Here is a 19672-nt window from a genome sequence, read left to right on the forward strand (position 1 = left end):
TTTTTGAGCAGGGGTAGAAAAAAGTACCTTTACATTTCTTTATTGAGAGCGCCGTTTATTTGAGGGCGGCATCTATTAAAAAGCTGATATCTTAATTCGAGGGCAGCGTTAATTCGAAGTAATACGGTATATATATATATAAAAATAAGACAAAATAAAAAACTTGATAAGATGAGACCCACAGACCTATCTTCTGAACTTATGACTTGCATCTGTCAACCTATGATTAAAGCCAAGCACAATCATTTTGATGAAAATAATGAGACCAACATAAACAGAAGTGATAATTTGTTAATTCTGTATAGGAACAATCTTCTTTAAAATTTTGAGCCATGGAATATTCCCTAGGATATAACAGTTCTTTACTTTTACAGTTTTGAAGGGTTGAGTAAAGGTGGTGTATGACCACCACTTCAAATGATAAAGTAACTTTACACATGATAGATAAAAACTTGAGCCTACAATAATACTTTCAGCATGTACTGTGATTCTTTGAAATGTATTTTTGTTTATGACTGTAAGTCGCCCTGGATAAGGGTGTCTGCTAAGAAATAACTGATAATAATAATAATAATAATAATAATAATAATAATAATAATAATAATAATAATAATAATAATAATAAATAATAATAATAAATAATAATCTAAAAGACCATAACTAAAGTATAAAGCATCCATGGGGGCTTTAAAAATCACAGGGATGCTTAATTACTTTTTTTTATTGTCACATTCTTCTTTCCTATTACCAGAATTATATTAATTTAATTAAAATTGCTCACATTTTGCTAATTTGAAACAAAGGAAACTCAAGCTTTAAAATATACTGTCTAAGGAACATCTACAGCGCCTTGCATAAGTATTCACCCCCCTTGGACTTTTCCACATTTTGTAGAGTTACAACCTGGAATTAAAATGGATTTAATTAGGATTTTTTGTCACTGATCTACACAAAATAGTCCATAATGTCGAAGTGGGGAAAAAAATCTACATAGTTTTCAAAATGATTTACAAATAAAAAACTGAAAAGTCTTGATTGCATAAGTATTCACCCCCTTTGCTGTGACACCCCTAAATAAGCTCTTATGCAACCAATTGCCTTCAGAAGTCACATAATTAGTTGAATGGAGTCCACCTGTGTGCAATTAAAGTGTCACATGATCTCAGATTAAATACACCTGTTTCTGGAAGGCCCCAGAGTTTGTTAGAGAGCATATCTAAACAAACAGCATCATGAAGAACAAGGAGCTATCAAAACAAGTCCGGAATAAAGTTCTGGAGAAGCACCAATCAGGGTTGGGTTATAAAAAAATATCCCAAACTTTGAACATCCCCCGGAGCTCCGTTAAATCCATTATTAAAAAATGGAAAGAATATGGCACAACCGCGACTATGCCTAGAGAAGGCCGTCCACCAAAACTCAGTGAACAGGTAAGGAGGGCATTAGTCAGAGGAGGCAACGAAGAGGCCAATGGTAACTCTGGAGGAGCTGGAGAGATCCACAACTGAGATGGGAGAAACCGTCCATGGGACAACTATAACCCGGATGCTCCACAAAGCTGGGCTTTATGGAAGAGTGGCGAGAAGAAAGCCATTGCTGAAAAAAACCCATATCAAATCCCGTTTGGATTTTGCCAAAAGGCATGTGGGAGACACAGCAAACATGTGGAAAAAGGTTCTCTGGTCTGATGAGACCAAAATTGAACTTTTTGGCCTTAGCGAAAAACGCTATGTGTGGTGCAAAGCCAACATTGCTCATCACCCTGAGAACACCATCCCCACGGTGAAGCATGGTGGTGGCAGCATCATGTTATGGGGATGCTTTTCATCGGCAGGAACTGGGAAACTGGTCAGGTTTATGGGCAAGATGGATGGAGCCAAATACAGGGAAATTCTAGAGGAAAACCTGTTTCAGTCTGCAAGAGACCTGGGACTGGGGCGGAGGTTCACCTTCCAGCAGGACAATGACCCTAAACACACAGCCAAAGACACTGGAGTGGATTAAAAACAAGATCCTGAATGTCTTAGAATGGCCCAGTCAAAGCCCAGACCTCAATCTGATTGAGTATCTGTGGCAAGACTTGAGAATTGCTGTTCACCAACGGTTCCCATCCAACTTGACAGAGCTTGAGCAATTTTGCCTAGAAGAATGGGCAAAAATTGCAGGATTCAGATGTGCAAAGCTGGTAGAGACTTACCCAAAAAGACTCACAGCTGTAATTGCTACCAAAGGTGCTTCTACCAAGTATTGACTCACGGGGGTGAATACTTATGCAACCAACAAATGTCTTTTTTTTTATTGAATTAACTTTTGTGTCACAATAAAAAATATTTTGCACCTTCAAAGTGTTAAGTATGTTGTGTAAATCAAATGGTAAAAATCCCAATGAAATCCATTTTAATTCCAGGTTGTAACACTACAAAATGTGGAAAAGTCCAAGTGGGGTGAATACTTATGCAAGGCACTGTAAAGCTGTCATTTAAATATTTTCATTGTGTTTTCAGCTGTTGGTGATTTCTTGACAATAAGTAAGTCTACATTTCTGTAGTATTATTTTGGGTCTGCTTTCTAAAATGATTAGTTGGCTGGGTTTTCATTTGATAGCAGCCTAATATACCAAGTATTTGTTTTCTGACTGCAAGGCAGGGTAGATAAGGATGTTATGATTGCTGGAAATGCGGTGGTTTTGGCAAGGGTTTTGATTATGCTTGCATTTAAGGCTCTTGAATGATTACCGTAAAAACCATTGTACAAGTCGATTTTCTAGGCATTTTTGCAGAGCCCCTGAAAACGTCACAGCTATACTGCTTTACTGTTAACACTGGCTATCAATCTCTATGAATTTCCTTATTCCCACCCTCCCCTGCCACTGATTTGTCAACATTCAGACTAAACCCGCCCATGGGATCCGTAGCAAACAGCTATTGGTTAGAAAGCCGAGTCATAGGGCTCCCGAGTGGCGCATCCAGTAAAAGCACTCGATAGAGTGCAGGATGCGCTCTATAGCCTAGACGTCGCCGGTTCGAGTCCAGGCTATTCCACAGCCGACCGTGGACGGGAGCTCCCAGGGGGCGGCGCTCAATTGGCCGAGCATTGTCCGGGGGGAGGGAGGGTTTGGTCGGCCAGGGTTTCCTCGGCTCACCGTGCACCAGCGATCCCTGTAGTCTGGCCGGGCACCTGCGGGCTTGCCTGTAAGCTGCCCAGAGCTGCATTGTCCTCCTACGCTGTAGCTCTGAGGCGGCTGCACAGTGAGTCTGCAGAGTGTAAAGAAGCGGACGGCTGACGGCACACGCTTCGGAGGACAGCGTGTGTTCATCTTTGCCCCTCCCGAGTCAGCACAGGGGTGGTAGCGGTGAGCTGAGCCTAAAAATAATTGGGCATTTCAAATTGGGGAGAAAATAATAAAAACTAATTGGCAACGACTAAATTTAAAAAAAAAAAAAAAGAAAGCTGAGTCAGACAAAAAACGAAAATGCACACAGCAGGTTTGAAACTGCACATTGTTGAATTTACCAAAATGCATCGCCATGTTGAAAAAACAATACGTAACTGGAGACAAAACAAAGACAAACCAATATGGCGAAAGAAAAACGAGCTGGTAGAGCAGGAACATGTTTATGGCCCAATGTAGAAAACATTGTTTGAATGGAGTACTTTGAATGACTGTAATACATACTGTAACTTGTTCTACATGTCAGTGCAAAGTATGTATATGGTTCTGATTAACAAAACAAAATGTCTGTATGTTTAGTGCTCATAGTTTGTAAAAACACAATATTCCATAATGTTTTGTCCCTCACCTCTCTCTTCTTGTCTTCTCTAACTTATCCTTGAGGATCATGATCTCCTTGTTAAGGGTGAGGTGGTGGCTCTCTGCATCACGCAGCTCCTTCTTGAGGTTCTTGATCTCGCTAGCATGCAGCAGCTCCCTCTTGGACAGCTCCTCCTCGTAGAACACACTCTTCTTCTCCAGTTCACATTTCAGCTGAGTGATCTCCTGCTGGTGCTCCATGCTGCTGATCCCTGGTGAGCGGCCCATCTGCTTTTGCTGTTCAAATAAAAATAAAAAATAAAAATCCAAGTAAATAAAAAAAAATAACCAAAATGATTCAGATTGTTAACCAAAATTCCAAAATACAGTTACAAAATTTCCTCTAAAGCTGTAGCCATCTTTTTTAAAGGGATGCTATATATCACCTTGCTATAGTAGACTCATGCTAATCCGAACATTGGTAGACCAATCTTATCAGCGATAAGAGGAGCTAAAGTGGTTTCTGGGAGTTCTTATAAAAGGAAATAAAATGGAAGAAATTCTAATTGTGAAATGCAACACTGAAATAATAATTTAAAAAACTAAATACAATGTATGTTTTTAATGGAGTGATCCTTATGGTGTGAGACCTACAGAGTGAGTGGTAATACATATTAGGTAAGATTTACTAAAATGAGTAACACCTCTTGTAAATTCAACTTTGACAATTTAGGTTGCAGAACAATGATACTGCACATACATTGATTTCTATATGTATGCCAAAACATACACTATTATTAAATGCATATGTTAACAACATCAGCATGGCCAAGAGGTTAAAGCAATGGAAAAGAAGATAGGAGATACCAAGATCATCTATTGTGTTATAATGTGACCTTGGGTGTGTGTTAATGTACAGTGGAGAGAGTAAAGCAGTTCCAGTCGGGTCATTGTGCCACACCTTAAGTCCCTCCAGTTCCCCCTCAAGCTGTTTGGAGTACTGTTCACTTCTTTCTCGCAGCTTCTTCTCTTTTGAGGCCTCAGCTGTAGCTTCCTCCGCCTGAGCTTCCAGCTAAGGAAAGAACAAATGAGCCTTGGCAAGTATGGATGAAAATAAAATGGCACCTTGACATCTCACCATCCCCATATTTCAAAACAAGTCATCAATCAAACTTGTAAGAGCTGGGCCAGTGTAGTAGCAAAGTAGTGTGCTATTTGTGTCTATAATGTTTTAGATACTCCTGACCTGGGAGTTTTCTTGCCTAGTAAGGAGAAGAATAGTTGTTCCCTTAGGATAAATACCAAATCTGAGTTAGAGGCTTGCTGTATTAATACAGAGAAGGCACCAAGAAGAAGTGTCTGTAGGTGGCTGTGACGAAGAGCGAATGAATCCGAATCAACAATCTCCCTCTCGACCGGTGAGGGCACTACAACAGGAACTGCGGGCTTTGTACTGAATGGTTGGGCAGTTCATTCCAGGGGCAGTCGGAAGCCGGCCATTCAGGAAGAGGGTGGCGTTACGGTACCTGGAGTCATCGCCCTAGTACGGTGAGCAAAGTTTCAGTCATGAATTGGAGGAGACGTGATTGAACTAGCTATCAGAGGGGGCGGGGCTTAGGTACTTTAGGGGGACGTGACACCGTAATCGGTTCCTTTGTTGTGGTTAATGGGAGGAAACAAGGACGGGAAACGTGAATGAAGTGTTGTCCCATTGATAAAAGCCTGTGTTTGTCTTTGCCAGACGGCTGATACAAAGCCGGGAGCTGCAGCAAGAAGCCAGCCCGGACCTGAACGCACAAACCACCACCACTCAGAGCACCGCACCTGCACCGGAGCACACACAGTCTGGAGACGTGTTTATGTGTTTGTGTTACGTGTTTGCATTATTATTTCAGGACTGCAACCACTTGTTTTGGCGCTGGCAATACCCATTGCTGGGTAGAGCCAGCTTTATCTGACATGGCTGTAATGACAATTTTTTTTTATTACCTACAGTATATCCACTGCATACATGTAAAAAAAAAAAAAAAAGTGTAACATGGGCTGAAAAGGTTCCTCAAAATAATATCTTTCCACAGATCTGATACTGTCAATAACTTGTTATGGGAGCAGTTCTCAACCGGGGGGGGGGGGGGGGAGGGGTTGGGCGCAGTGAGCATTAATAATATAGTCTAAATGTGAAATGTACAACCTTGCATTTTTTTATTGTTTTTTATTAGTTTTTAGTTTACCTATGGATAGTCTGGAAAACAGTACTTAATAATGCACAGACCCAAGATCGTCTGATCTTGTGTTTAAGAATCAGTGACAGTTCTGTTCTCGCCGCTTTGAAATGATGAAAGTTCCTTGGAAATTGGATTAACATTAATATCAGGTTTTCATAATTTATTTAGATTGAATGACTTATACTATGTTTCTTGTTATGTTTAGTTGCTACCTCGCATCAAGTTTATTAGTTTGTACTGGTACAATATGACTCCTCGACCAGAATACTCCCTCAAATTGCATCACACAATGTATCAATCTGTTTTTACCACTTAATCACAGAGAAATTATGATGCGGGGCTCCGGACTGTGACTAAAATGTTTGCAAATCCAGCAAATCCATCTTTTTATTTTGGGGTTAAAATGCCGCTGCCGATCCTTTTAAAAGCATGTATCAATATTTATGAATGCGACATGAGGTCGGTCTGTATTAAAAAAAAAACAAAAAAAAAAACAACATATCATATGTTTTAATAAACTGAAGTGCAAGAAGGAGGGTAACAATTTGATCCAATACAAATGCTTTTAAGTGCTGAGAGTTATTAACACCAGCAGAATATGGGAACCTCAGTTTCTTGCAACAGTAGTGATGGTGACTGTTGTGTAAAAAATGTGCTTAAAATGAACAGCTGAATTTAAGAAATGTAGAAGAACAGCAAACAAAAAAAAACAAAAAAAACACAAGGTTTATGTGTTGCACACATGCCTGTGGCAGAGCAGGGCTCTGCCCTTGTAAATATTGGCAGGGATGGGTTTAAATTCTCCTCCCTGCCCAGGTTTATTGTGTCAGGTGGGAGTAATTAACAATCAATTAGCACCCAGCCACCTGACATAAAAGGAGGCCTCAGCTCCTCAGTAGAGAGAGGTAGCTTAGGAAGCAAGTGTAGTTTTTTCTTTGTGTGCTGGTTTTTTTTGTTAATTTTGCAATCCAGTGAAGGCAAAGCTCAGCCTGGAAGCCTTATTTTTTGTAAGTTTTACTTTGTGTTTATTGTTTGTGTTTAAAAACCTTTTGTTTGGCCCTCGTGCCTGTTGATTTTGTGTTTTCTATTTAATAAAAGTTTGAACTGCAGTCTGTCTCTGGGCCTCATCCCTTGCGCCATCCTGTCACAATGCCATTAACAAAATGCCCTGGAATCTTAAATGAAAGGCTGTACTGCAGCAAAAAGCTCAACAATTAAACAAAAAGGAAGTGAAAAGGTTACCATACCAAGCTGAAAAAAGTTATCTTTGTGAACTGCAGTAAACGTTGTCTTTCGCCAGTCATATCGTAGCGTGCCTAAATAAGTTCTGAGTCAATATAAACATATTTATTTTTGTCTGTTGCATCTTGCATCCCAGATATAACAGATTTTGTTACATTGTTTACCGTCAGGAGTTTAAGGATGATTTAACTGTGCAGCAGATTCCCCAGTTAGATGATGAGCTGATTACCTCTTCAGCCAAAGAAGCAGGCACGGTAATTTAAGAGAACCATTACCATAATGAAAAGCAGTAATATAGCCTGAGATAGCGTGTTGCTGTTGCAGGGAAAACAAAGTTTATTGCTCAAACTGACCATTTTAGGAAATGTGAAAACAGAACGCACATAGATACTTGGGACTAATTAGGATGCGTACTGCTGAGAAGAAATTAAGGGAATTCAAAATGATATGTACTGCAGCTTAATTCCCAGTAAAAAAAAAAAAAAAAAAAACGTCATTCAGTAAATTTAGCTCTCAGATTGTGCCAATGAAAATATCTAAAATATATAACAATGTGCTTGCTGTGGTGTATTCAATATTGTAAATATAGCAATACATGCAGTCAGATCAGGACTTCACTAACACTGAGCATGGGAACTTCAGCATGCTATTTCCATATTATAACTGTAAACAATTAGAGGTGCCGTCACAATTCCAAAAACAACACTTGCTGAGTTCATTGCAGTCATCAGCTGCATAGATTAACCATTTAGCAGAATGAGGCAACAAACACAGACACAATTACTGATTGTAATGGGGTAGGGTTCGGTTTTACAACAGCCGTTACTGGTACACGTGCTGATCCCTGCTAGAAACACTGGTACTTGAGATGAAAAGGTTGAAAACGTTAGGTTACTAACCGTAACCCTGGTTCCCTGAAAGAGAAGACGACCACCAAAACATACTTATGGGATATGCCTGCCTATTGGTAGGTATTCACTGAGCTCTTTATATCAGAGCTGCTGATAGGCCCCTTCCTGGGGTGACGTCCTCGGCAGCACGGGGAGGGAGTAGCGCGGCCACTTGCCGAGACGCCTCACGTTCTCGGTGGGAGCACTGCAAGATCTCCTCCACAGTTGGCCCAAAAGTATACCCCGGGGATACCGCCGCATCCAATAGCGCCGCCTTATCTGCGTCTGGGACCCTCGCCTGTGACAGCCATGGCTGTCTGCGAGCTACCACCAGGCTTGCCAGGCTCCAGCCTAGGGCTTGCCGTTGAAGGCCGGAGATCTGGAGCAGCATGCCTGAAAGGAGGCATAACTCGGAAGCCATCGGCTCTGGGACCGGGGCTTCCTGTAGTATGCCGTCCATGTAGGTTGTCAGTATATCCGCCGTGTTTGCTAGGCGGGTTACCTGTGCCTCCACTGCATATGCCTTCTAAGTGTATCTCTCTCTAAGTAGTGTTTTTCCAATATTATAACAGCAAGAGAACATTCAAAGAGGAGGTTAAATGTCAAAGAGACACAAATGGCAAAATCATAGATGAAGAAAAAAAAAATAGCAAATATATTAAATTACTACTTTTCACAGGTTTTTACAAAGGAGGACACGGACAACATGCCCCACATGTCGACCTGTTCCTATCCAGTTTTAAATAACTTTAGCATAACAGATGCAGAAGTGTTAAAGGCATGCACATGGATTAGGGAGTGGTTAACATGTAGAAAACAGAAAGTACTGATTAGAGGAGAAACCTCAAAATGGAGCGAGGTAACCAATGGTGTACCACAGGGATCAGTATCAGGTCCTCTGCTATTCCTAATCTACATTAATGATTTAGATTCTGGTAAAGTAAGCAAACTTGTTAAATTTGCAGATGACACAAAAATAGGAGGAGTGGCAAACACTGTTGCAGCAGCAAAGGTCATTCAAAATGATCTAGACAGCATTCAGAACTGGGCAGACACATGGCAAATGACATTTAATAGAGAAAAGTGTAAAGTATTGCATGCAGGCAATACAAATGTGCATTATAGATATCATATGGGAGATACTGAAATTGAAGAAGGAATCTATGAAAAAGACCTAGGAGTTTATGTTGACTCAGAAATGTCTTCATCTTGACAATGTGGGGAAGCTATAAAAAAGGCCAACAAGATGCTCGGATATATATTGTGAGAAGTGTTGAATTTAAATCAAGGGAAGTAATGTTAAAACTTTACAATGCATTAGTAAGACCTCACCTAGAATATTGTGTTCAGTTCTGGTCACCTCGTTACAAAAAAGGATATTGCTGCTCTAGAAAGAGTGCAAAGCAGAGCAACCAGAATTATCCCGGGTTTAAAAGGCATGTCGTATGCAGACATGCTAAAAGAATTGAATCTATTCAGTCTTGAACAAAGAAGACTACGCGGTGATCTGATTCAAGCATTCAAAATCCTAAAAGGTATAGACAATGTCGACCCAGGGGACTTTTTTGACCTGAAAAAAGAAACAAGGACCAGGGGTCAGAAATGGAGATTAGATAAAGGGGCATTCAGAACAGAACATAGGAGGCACTTTTTTACACAGAGAATTGTGTGGGTCTGGAACCAACTCCCCAGTAATGTTGAAGCCGACACCCTAGGATCCTTTAAGAACTGCTGGATGAGATTCTGGGATCAATAAGCTACTAACAACCAAACGAGCAAGATGGGCTGAATGGCCTCCTCTCGTTTGTAAACGTTCTTATGTTCTTATGTTCACCAAACACACCGAGTACTGTGTGCACCGAGCACTGTGTGTACCGAGCACCGCATGCTCCGGGTGTAACGACCACCAAGGGCTCTATGCACACAGGAGGTACTAAACACCGTGTGCACCGATCACCGCGTGCACCGAGCACCAAGGGCGGTATGCACATGTGGGTACTAACACCGTGCACATCGAGAACCGTGCGTACAGATCATCGCGTGCACTGGGCGCAGAGTGCAAAAAGGACGCCATGCGCACATAGGTAATAAACGTAGCATGCACCGAGCACCATGCGCACCAGGCACCTCGTGCATCAGATGTTCCGAGCACCAAGGGCGCTATGCACACCGAGGTACTAAACACCGTGTGCACCGAGCACCATGTGCACCGTGTGCACCGAGCACCGTGTGCACCGAGGTTCCGAAGTACCAAAGGCTGAGCGTGCACCAAGGTACCGAAGCACCAGGGGGCAGCTAAAGCAGCGGTGCCTACCCTGACCGCATGTAGTCACAGACCTGGTCAGCGCACAACATACACCAGGGTGACACACAGGCTAAAGCCGCAGTGGGCGAATTGAAAAACAATAGGGGGAGAACACCCTTTTTTTTTTTTTTAACTGCACTGCAGCCAATCCACAGCACAACGCAGGCAAAGCGGGGTTGTGCGATCGGGACAACACACAGTTGGATACGCAACAACAACAGTACAAATTATTTATTTATTTATATTTCGCCCAACTGCACACACGACAGCTGGCGGAATCACTCAGCGGATGGGGTAAAGCAAAGCCTAGCCCCAGTGGAGGAACTGCTTTCTCCCCAAGAATGTAGGCTTGAAAAGACACACACACTCCTTTAAATCAATACTGCACAGGCAGTCGCACACATACGACAGACAGTAAAAAAGTCAGCCTGCAACGCAAGCAAGGCAGGCTGCTGAAGAAAGGAGAAAAAAGAGGCTTTATTTTAGAGCTGCTGATTCCACGAAAGCGGCAAGCCAGCTTTCAGCACGAATGCAGGGGAACTGCAGTCGACTTGGAAAAGCTCTTTCAAAATATGCTCAGTTGCTAAACACAGAGGTCTTACCTTACCATCTTGAGAGGCAAAAAGAGAACACGGCTTCTGTGGGCTGACTGTTTAATCCCTCGGTAGACGGGACCGAGGACGTCACCCCAGGAAGGGGCCTATGTGCAGCTCTGATATAAAGAGCTCAGTGAATACCTACCAATAGGCAGGCATATCCCATAAGTATGCTTTGGTGGTCATCTTCGAATTGAAAGGGAACCACTGTTCTAGACTGTAGGCTGTATCAGAAACATTCTAGGATTTTAAAGCACTTAGTAACCAGCATAAACATAAAAACATATTTCAATTTAGAACATAGGAAACTCAACAGCTTTAGCTTGTTTCTTAAAATATCTATAAACAATTAAAACAATTATTCCTTTCATAATGGAGAAGGTGAGATCATTACATGTCCTTCCTTTTTATAGTAGTCCATTAATACAATGATATTTAAGGTTTGCAATATGAACAGAAATTGGAACTGCATCGTGCTGGAGGACACTACAGTTTATGCAGGACAATTTTACCAAACAGACAATTTGAGGATTACTTTGTGGGGAGTCTTCACCAAATAATATTCAAGATGTAAGAAAACTTTCTGGGAAGCTGTCACCTCAGTGATCCCAACAACTCCAACTCAATTACATTGCTCCTGAAGGTGATAAAGCCTAGAGCAGCCTCCCCTACATCCTCTAAAAAGTCAGGTGTGTCCCTATCCAGCAGCTGGGACCCACAGATTCAGAAAAACCCTGTGAGCCAGGGCCAGTGCTGGCCAACAAGGAAACGCTCCAAACACAGGCAGGATTACTCCCAAGAGGTACAGTATAGAATGGGGCAGGAAAACAGTGAACACCACATAGGCCTATCTTTTGGGGTTTATTTTAGTATCCGAGTTAGGAAAGTATAGCGAGATTCGGCGAGAAGTCTATTGTATGGTATAACATGTAGATATTGTAAACAGATACAAAAGATCTGTGTAAGGTTCATAGATACAGTGTACAGTGCCCTCCATATGTATTGGGACAGTGGTCAAAACTGCTATTTTTGCTGTACACTCAAGCAATATGAAAATACGATTAAAAGATGAATATGAGGCAAAAGTACAGAATGTCACCTTTTATTTCTGGCTGTTTCAACACATATATGTTTTACCAACTAAGAATAACAGCACTTTCAGAGTTCCATCACCCATTTTATGTGAGCATAAGTATTGGGACATTTTGCGCACAGGTGTTTCTAATTGATCAGGTGTTTCCTGTTGCATTGATTGTTCACACATAAAAGAGCTGTGAATGTGTAGTCTCAGTTCTATCCTTTGCTTTTGCCTTTGGAGTCTGCGTTTGGTGTCAGTAGGCAATCCAGCATGAAGACTATGGAGCTGTCTATGAAAGAAAAGCAAGCGATTTGGATGCTAAAAGAAAAGAGGAGCTCAATTAGAACCATAGCACAAAAGCTGGGCATAGCCAAGTCAACAGTTTGGAATGTCCTGAAAAAGAAAGAAACCACTGATGCCTTCAGCAATCGGCAACGACCAGGTCGGCCAAGGAAAACAACAGCAGTTGATGACAGAAAAATGACCAGAGCTGTGAAAAACAACCCTAAAATAAGTGTCAGTGAAATCACCAACAAACTCCAGAATGATGGGGTGAAAGTGTCACAATCTACTGTTCGCAGAAGACTTTAGCAGCAGAATTACAAAGGCTACACTGCAAGACGCAATCCTCTGATCAGCACCAAAAACAGAAACGCCAGTAGAGTTTTGGAACAGAGTTTTATGGACAGATGAGACGAAGATGAACCTTTATCAAAGTGATGGGAAGGCAAAAGTGTGGAGAAAAAAAAGGAACTGCAGATGATCCAAAGCATACCACCTCATCTGTGAAGCATGGTGAAGGTAGTGTCATGGCATGGGCATGCATGACTGCCTCTGGAACGGGCTCACTCATCTTTATTGATGAAGTAACCAACGATGGCAGCAGCAGAATGACTTCAGAAGTGTACAGAAGCATCTTGGCTACCAATGTACAAGAAAATGCCACCAGACTCATTGGGCGGTGCTTCACAATGCAACAGGACAATGACCCAAAACACACTGCCAACGCAACCAAGGAGTTCATCAGGGGAAAAAAGTGTAAAGTTTTAGATTGGCCAAGTCAATCTCCTGATTTAAATCCGATTGAACATGCATTTCACTTGCTGAAGAGGAGACTGAAGTCAGAAACTCCCCATAACAAGCAACGGCTGAAAATGGCTGCAGTAAAGGCTTGGCCAAGCATCTCAAAGGACAATACCAAGAGTTTGGTGATGTCAATGGGTCGCAGACTCACTGCTGTTATTGCATGCAAGGGATTTGCGACTAAATACTAGCTTTTATACTAGCTTATATTTGCTTTAAGTTGAATTGTCCCAATACTTATGCTCATATAAAATGAGGGGGTGGAACTCTAAAAGTGCTGTTATTCTTAGTTGATAAAACATGTATGTCTTGAAACCACCAGAAATAAAAGGTGACATTCTGTACTTTTGCCACATATTAATCTTTTACTCGTATTTTCATATTGCTTGAGTGTACAGCAAAAATAGCAATTTTGACTTCACTGTCCCAATACTTATGGAGGGCACTGTATGTTGTCCTAGGTGGAGGAGAGGCACAAGTGGAGTGGAGCTGCAGAAGGAACTGAAGCACCTGAGAGTGTCTGGAAGAGCGATACATTAAAAATGCTGCCCTCATTACAGATCTGAGGCCCCGAGATTCAGGCACTTGGCCAGGGATCTTGTGCCAGGCTCCCCAGTAGGCTGGATGAACCCCTGCAGATCCATAGGCTGAGTGTGGAGGAGTACCGCAAGGTGTACAACTCTGTGGTGTAGCCTCAATTTGAGGTGGACATCAGCAAGGAGCCTCTGCCAACTACTCTGCACAGAACATTTATAACATCCATACAATATCACTATTTTTTTGTTCACTTGACGGTCTGTATTTTGTGCTCTGGTTTGGCCTTGTTATCTAATGTAACTTTATTTAAAGCAAGAACCGATTTATTTGAGCACATTTTAGATTTTAAAAAATAAAATAAAATAAAATAAATACTTAAGTCAAGCAGATAAATAGTAATTTCCCCATGCGAATGTCACATTCCAAGGTGACTGTGGTTTAGATGGTGATGGTCAGTACTCCTTGCTGTGCAATCCATACAGGCTACCATTTCACAGTTGATGCCAAAATAAAAAATGCTGTAATACCCTTTAAGTTCCTTAATGCTAGCAGACAGTTATTTTGGCAATATATAATTCTGCCGGACAAAACGTTTGATTCCCTATTGTAACCCATCATTACTGTATAACTGTGACAGAGATCGAATGATTCTTGGTGTTAGATCTCCTTCTTGACCTGTGTGGGCACGGTATAAGAGAAACAGAGTACCCTTAATTAAATGGCACAACAATTTATTCCACAGCGTACGTGATCTGTTCCTTGGTAAATGGTTAGAGACAACCTACAAGGAGCCTGTGTTACTGTATTGTAAACCGTGAGTTTGTTTTGTCTGTTACTGTTTGTTATAACTGTCTGTTTGTTTTAAACTAGACTACCTATAACACGATCCGGAGCTGTAGCAGAAGCCAGCATAAACCCGGACATCACTTTCACCCCTGCATTTCACAGAGAACTGTAATACATCACTTGCACTCATTCACTATCACTAGGAACTGTGTTTGTGTTTTGTGTTGGTGTGTAAAACTGGACTTTTGGTTACGGGTCAAACCCAGGGATTTACAAATACCGAGTGATACACGCCACTGTATCACTCCATCATTATTATTTACAGGTGTTTGCCATAAGGCTCTGGACATTGTTAATTAAATCAATAAACACCCTTGCACCTGGAAATCATTGTCTGTCTGTTTTGTATCCACTCTGCACTGCACGGACCTGTATTCACTCACCACTTTGCCACCATAACCTAATTTGATTGGAAAAGAATCATGCTGTTAAAGTTGTTACTAAGTCTTAGTTGAGGCCTACCTCCTTCTTAGCTTTTTCAGCCTTGCGGACATCCTGCCGCAAACTCTCCACCTTCTGCTGCACCACCTCCATCTCCTCCTCCTTGTCCCGCAGCTGCCGGGAAAGCTTCTGTTTGTGGGAGCGCATGTCTGTGACTCGCTCGTTTATCTCTGAGAACTCCTGCATGGCCAACTTCCTCTGGGTGTGGGCGTCCTTCAGCTCTTTGGTTTGGGATTTTAGCTTTTCACTTGTATCAGTCAGTTCCTAAGACAAAACAAATTGAATGCTAAATTCCATGCTATATGGATTGTATAGCTTTTCAGCAAGTTTTCTACACCATACTCGACCCAACAGTGGAAACTGCATGTGTTGCTAATGGTGGTCAATTGTCACCTCTGGTTTAAGGAATGCTGGTTTAATAAAAAATAATAATAATCCAGTTTTCAATTACATGTGCGGGGCAAGATAGATACAAACTACAGATTACTTCAAAGTGTGGGGTATACCTTAAATATACAGTATGAATTGATTTAAGTGCAGCTTGCAGAAGTGAAGAGAGACTGACAACTGGGGTTTCCCTTCCAATCCTTAGCTGTAACTTGCATGACCTCAATATCTGTCCCCATATGCTCCCCTCTAATAAATCATGTAACTCCTACTACAGTATTACTTAAAAAAAAAAAAAAAAAGACATTTAATTATTCAACATTATTACTACTGTAGCAGAGTTGTTTTTTTTAAACAATATGTAAAATATTTGTTTTAAAATATTGAACAAGAAAAGTTATAGTACTTCAAATACATCAAAGCATAGAATATAAAATAAATCGCTTTTGTAACAAACTATTTATTTACATTTGTATTTCACATGGTAAATAATTAAGTGAAGGGAGGTAAACAATTTATGAAAAACCATCATGAATCTCCAGCTACCTTATAGAGATCATCCTTGTCCTGCTTTAGCATTTTGATTTGCTTTTCAAATGCCTTCACATGCCTGGAGGTTTCTTCCAGATCTCTTCTTGCATGGCTGGCTTCTTCAAGCTGCTGTTCCAACTGGCCTGACTCTAAAACAGGCAAGAATGAAAATAAAACAAAAAAGATAAAAACTTCATTTCATTGCAAGACTTAGTTTGCTATTCAACAAATGCACCCAGAATCTGCCATAAACGTGATTATTGATCAGATTCGACTATGTTAAAAGATAAAACATACAGAATGACGTTCATAAACTATAAGCAACTGAAATACAACTATTTCACATAAACAACATTCATTTCAGAATATGGATTATAAAAACAACAAATCAAAGTTGTCAGTTTTGGATTTTAAATGATTTGAGTAATTCAGACTTGGTAGGGTTCCTGGACTTTACAAAACAAGCTATAAAAACACAAACTGGATTAGCTAAAAAAATTAGCTATCCTGCTTTGATCACAACTCTAAAACTGCTAAATTAAGAAATGGAAGGTTGTACGTTTAGAGAAACTGGAAGTGTATTCTGCAAATATTAACTATATTTTACATAGTGTCCCATATAGTCAACAAATAAAACATTATCTTGAAATCATTAACATGTAATAGTAATAAGTTTACCACATAATGTTCAAATAAAGCTTTTTTTTTTTTTTTTAATATACTATATCATTTGTTTTTGTGTTAGGGTTCCTGTATCTAAAGCAATGCATATGCCTAATTCAATTACTCTTGTTACATAAGACTTATAATATGAACAATAACATTATCCACAGCTCCAAGTAATCAGGATGAAAAAAGAGTTTACAATATATGTTCATCCTAATTTTAGAACCAACATAACATGTCACATACAAACCTGATCAGTCTTACATATTCTTGCTCGAAATAAATGATAGAAAATGTGAGTTTGCCCTTGCAGGTTAGAATGGAAAGTGTATTGTGAAGGTATTGTGTTGCTTGTGAGATCTGCAATATTGAGTGAAAACTGAATTATAGATATTAATGCAGCTATAAGTTACTTGTGACTCCTACAATGATTCATGTATCCATTTATTTATTAGAATTATGCAAAGTGAATTGGTGATGCAAGCATTTTATTCACTGTGACATTCTGTGGGCAGCAGCAATCAAAACACAGACAAACTCACAGAAAATATGTTTTTAAAAAAGCAAACAAGGCAAGAATCCTAGCTCGTTAGTTTAAAGATAAAGACTTAAAGAAGAAGCTTCAAAACACTATAAATAAGTAGGGGAAATTCACAAAGCCTTTTAATCCAAAATGTGTATTGTAAAAGTTAAAAACGCTGTAAATGTTAGAAACCTAGAAATAAAGAATACCTAAGTACTGTAATTCAATAGGCATTGTTCTCCTCTGAAAATATATTGTGCCCATGATGATTTAAAGGGTTTTGTTAATTTTCCAAACTTTTTTTTTGCTGCTATTTTTCTATTTAAATGCATTGTCCGCAGAGAATTATGTTTCTACTCCATTTTCTCTTGAAATGTTATTGACTGATATCGGCTGCTGTTTTATATTGCAGTGTTTGTTGTGGTGCTGGTTTTTCCTTTATAAAGGTGTATTCTCACAGACAAATGCTTTGGGCTTGCTATCTGGACACAGCTATCACTATGGTAATGTATTGTGTGCCACAGACAAAGAATAAACATGATGGCTAAAATATATACATGATACTAACGATTCCATTGAGTGATTACGCATATGTATGAAAAAGCTTGTGAATTTGTAGGATAAACTGGACAAATCCTAGCTGTTCTTTTCACATCAGGTGCCATTTGAACAAGGGTTAAACCAAGTCACCTCTTCATTAAGGTCAGCAGGTGTAGCTGGTACCTTAAGTATCAAATTTCAGCTAGCATACTATCGATATTTGCATCAAAACATGGAGCAGTTTTTGACAGAAATGTCTGACTTGAGTTCCTGGACATAATACAAAATAAGATAATAATCAGGAATATGTTTTGCAAAGAAATATTTCAGACTAGAAGGGTAAAGAAGCAAAGAAATCTGTACCTTTATTTCTTTCTTTTTATTGGCAAAGCCTAAAGTTTCCTTCTTGTTTTCTACAAAAAAAGTTATAACCTTGACCTGAGAAATCTAATCCACATGCTATGCTGTCATTAGCCTGCTGACTGGGCATATAATATGTCCTGATTTATGGAGGTCCCTGACGGATTGTAGTGTGAAGAATTTGACAAAACAGCTTCAGATGTCATTTTTCACCAAAGGTGAATTTTAACAAGCCTCAACATTAGCTATGTAGATACAGTATGTATGCCATATGACCTGACAAATTATGTTTTGATTTAGGGTTGTTCTTCCTGCAACACCACTTGCTTTCAAGTAGTAAAGGTTAGCTTGGTATTTTATTATTATTTTTTTAAAACAAATCTGTTTTTTAATAAAATGGGGTATTGTGAAGATGCAATCTGAAAACAAGCACACAACATGAGACTTGGCAGATATTGCTGAGGGTCTTTGGTAATTAGACTTTAACACAGGAAGTGAAATGACAGACTGTGTAAAATCTGCAGAACCCTTATTTATGTAAAAGTAGGTAATGTTAATAAGATCTTAAAGCCTTACTGCACCTTTCAATGTGGGGTTTTAGCAAACAAGGTGGGTAGTGAAAAGTACTGGTTGGGGTCACTTAAAAGGAGTACTGTGCTTGTGCCAAAGACACAGCCACAAACAAGCACCACAACCTTTTTTAGGTTACTTTGTACTGTGTACCGGTACAACAAATGAACCAACTAGAACAGTGGCTCCATATCAACATACTTAAACAGAATCTTTAGCATATTAATAGTACAATACCTTTTAAATAAAACTAACTGCACGAGCATGTAACTGCAAATATATATGTCAGGAAAAACTGTTTAAAGAGAAAACACAGTTTTTTGCCCTTCAGTCAATTCAATCTGGTAGAATTTCCAATCATTCACAAAAAACAAACACTATTAAGGTAACAACTCTAAATGAAAACTCAGAAGTCATATTATAACTATAACACCATATGACATTGACATACAAAACAGTTGCAGATCTTATTACAGCTCCCTTTAACATTATAAATATCCTCGATAGAGCAGATATACAAGTTTAAGGGTGGTGGTATTTTGTGTTTGGATCATTAAAATAGAATGTGTAGTAGCTAGGTGGTAGACATTTCATCTTACCTTCAATCTGTTTTTTTAACTTTTCTATTTCTTCTTTCAAGTTTCTGATTTCTATTTCTTTGCTTGCAGCTACTGGTCCATCTACACTGGAATATTGCAGCGCCTGAACCGTCTGTGTTGATTCTAAAAGAAACATTTCATTTAAAGTTATAAGCTTTCTTCTGACACGAAATCACCCGGAAGAGTACCTTTATTTTTCGGTGAAAGCAAAATAAGTGATTAAGTGATTTTTTTACTACCGATATTTTGCTTTCACCGAAAAATAAAGGCACTCTTCCGGGTGATTTCATATATATTTCTTTTATTTGGAATCGGCAATTATTTTAGCCCCGATTTTCTCCCAATTTGGAATGCCCAAATATTCAACACTGCAACCCCAGCACTAACTTGGGAGAGATGAAGATGAGCAGGCACTCGGCCAGCCACAGGGGTCACTGGTGCACGGTGAGCCAAGGATTCCACATCCGACCTAACCCTCCCTGCACGGGCAGCGCTTGGCCAA

At 39.9% G+C, this 19672-nt stretch overlaps 1 protein-coding gene across 11 annotated transcripts in view; it reads right to left on the minus strand.

Annotated features, from left to right (window-relative positions):
• LOC117411154 (serine/threonine-protein kinase MRCK alpha-like) overlaps positions 1-19672 on the minus strand; it is a 211969-nt gene that overhangs the window by 50811 nt on the left and 141486 nt on the right. For all 11 annotated transcript variants that reach the window (XM_059025342.1, XM_059025341.1, XM_034018371.3 and 8 more), the window contains exons 11-15: positions 19171-19293; positions 15928-16061; positions 15016-15258; positions 4713-4823; positions 3801-4048 (exon numbers count right to left, since the gene is read on the minus strand). In XM_059025342.1, the coding sequence (XP_058881325.1) occupies positions 3801-4048; positions 4713-4823; positions 15016-15258; positions 15928-16061; positions 19171-19293 (859 nt within the window). The remainder of the gene's footprint in view (positions 1-3800; positions 4049-4712; positions 4824-15015; positions 15259-15927; positions 16062-19170; positions 19294-19672) is intronic.

This window comes from Acipenser ruthenus, chromosome 6 (genome assembly GCF_902713425.1).
Source record: "Acipenser ruthenus chromosome 6, fAciRut3.2 maternal haplotype, whole genome shotgun sequence".
Taxonomy (NCBI): Eukaryota; Metazoa; Chordata; class Actinopteri; order Acipenseriformes; family Acipenseridae; genus Acipenser; species Acipenser ruthenus.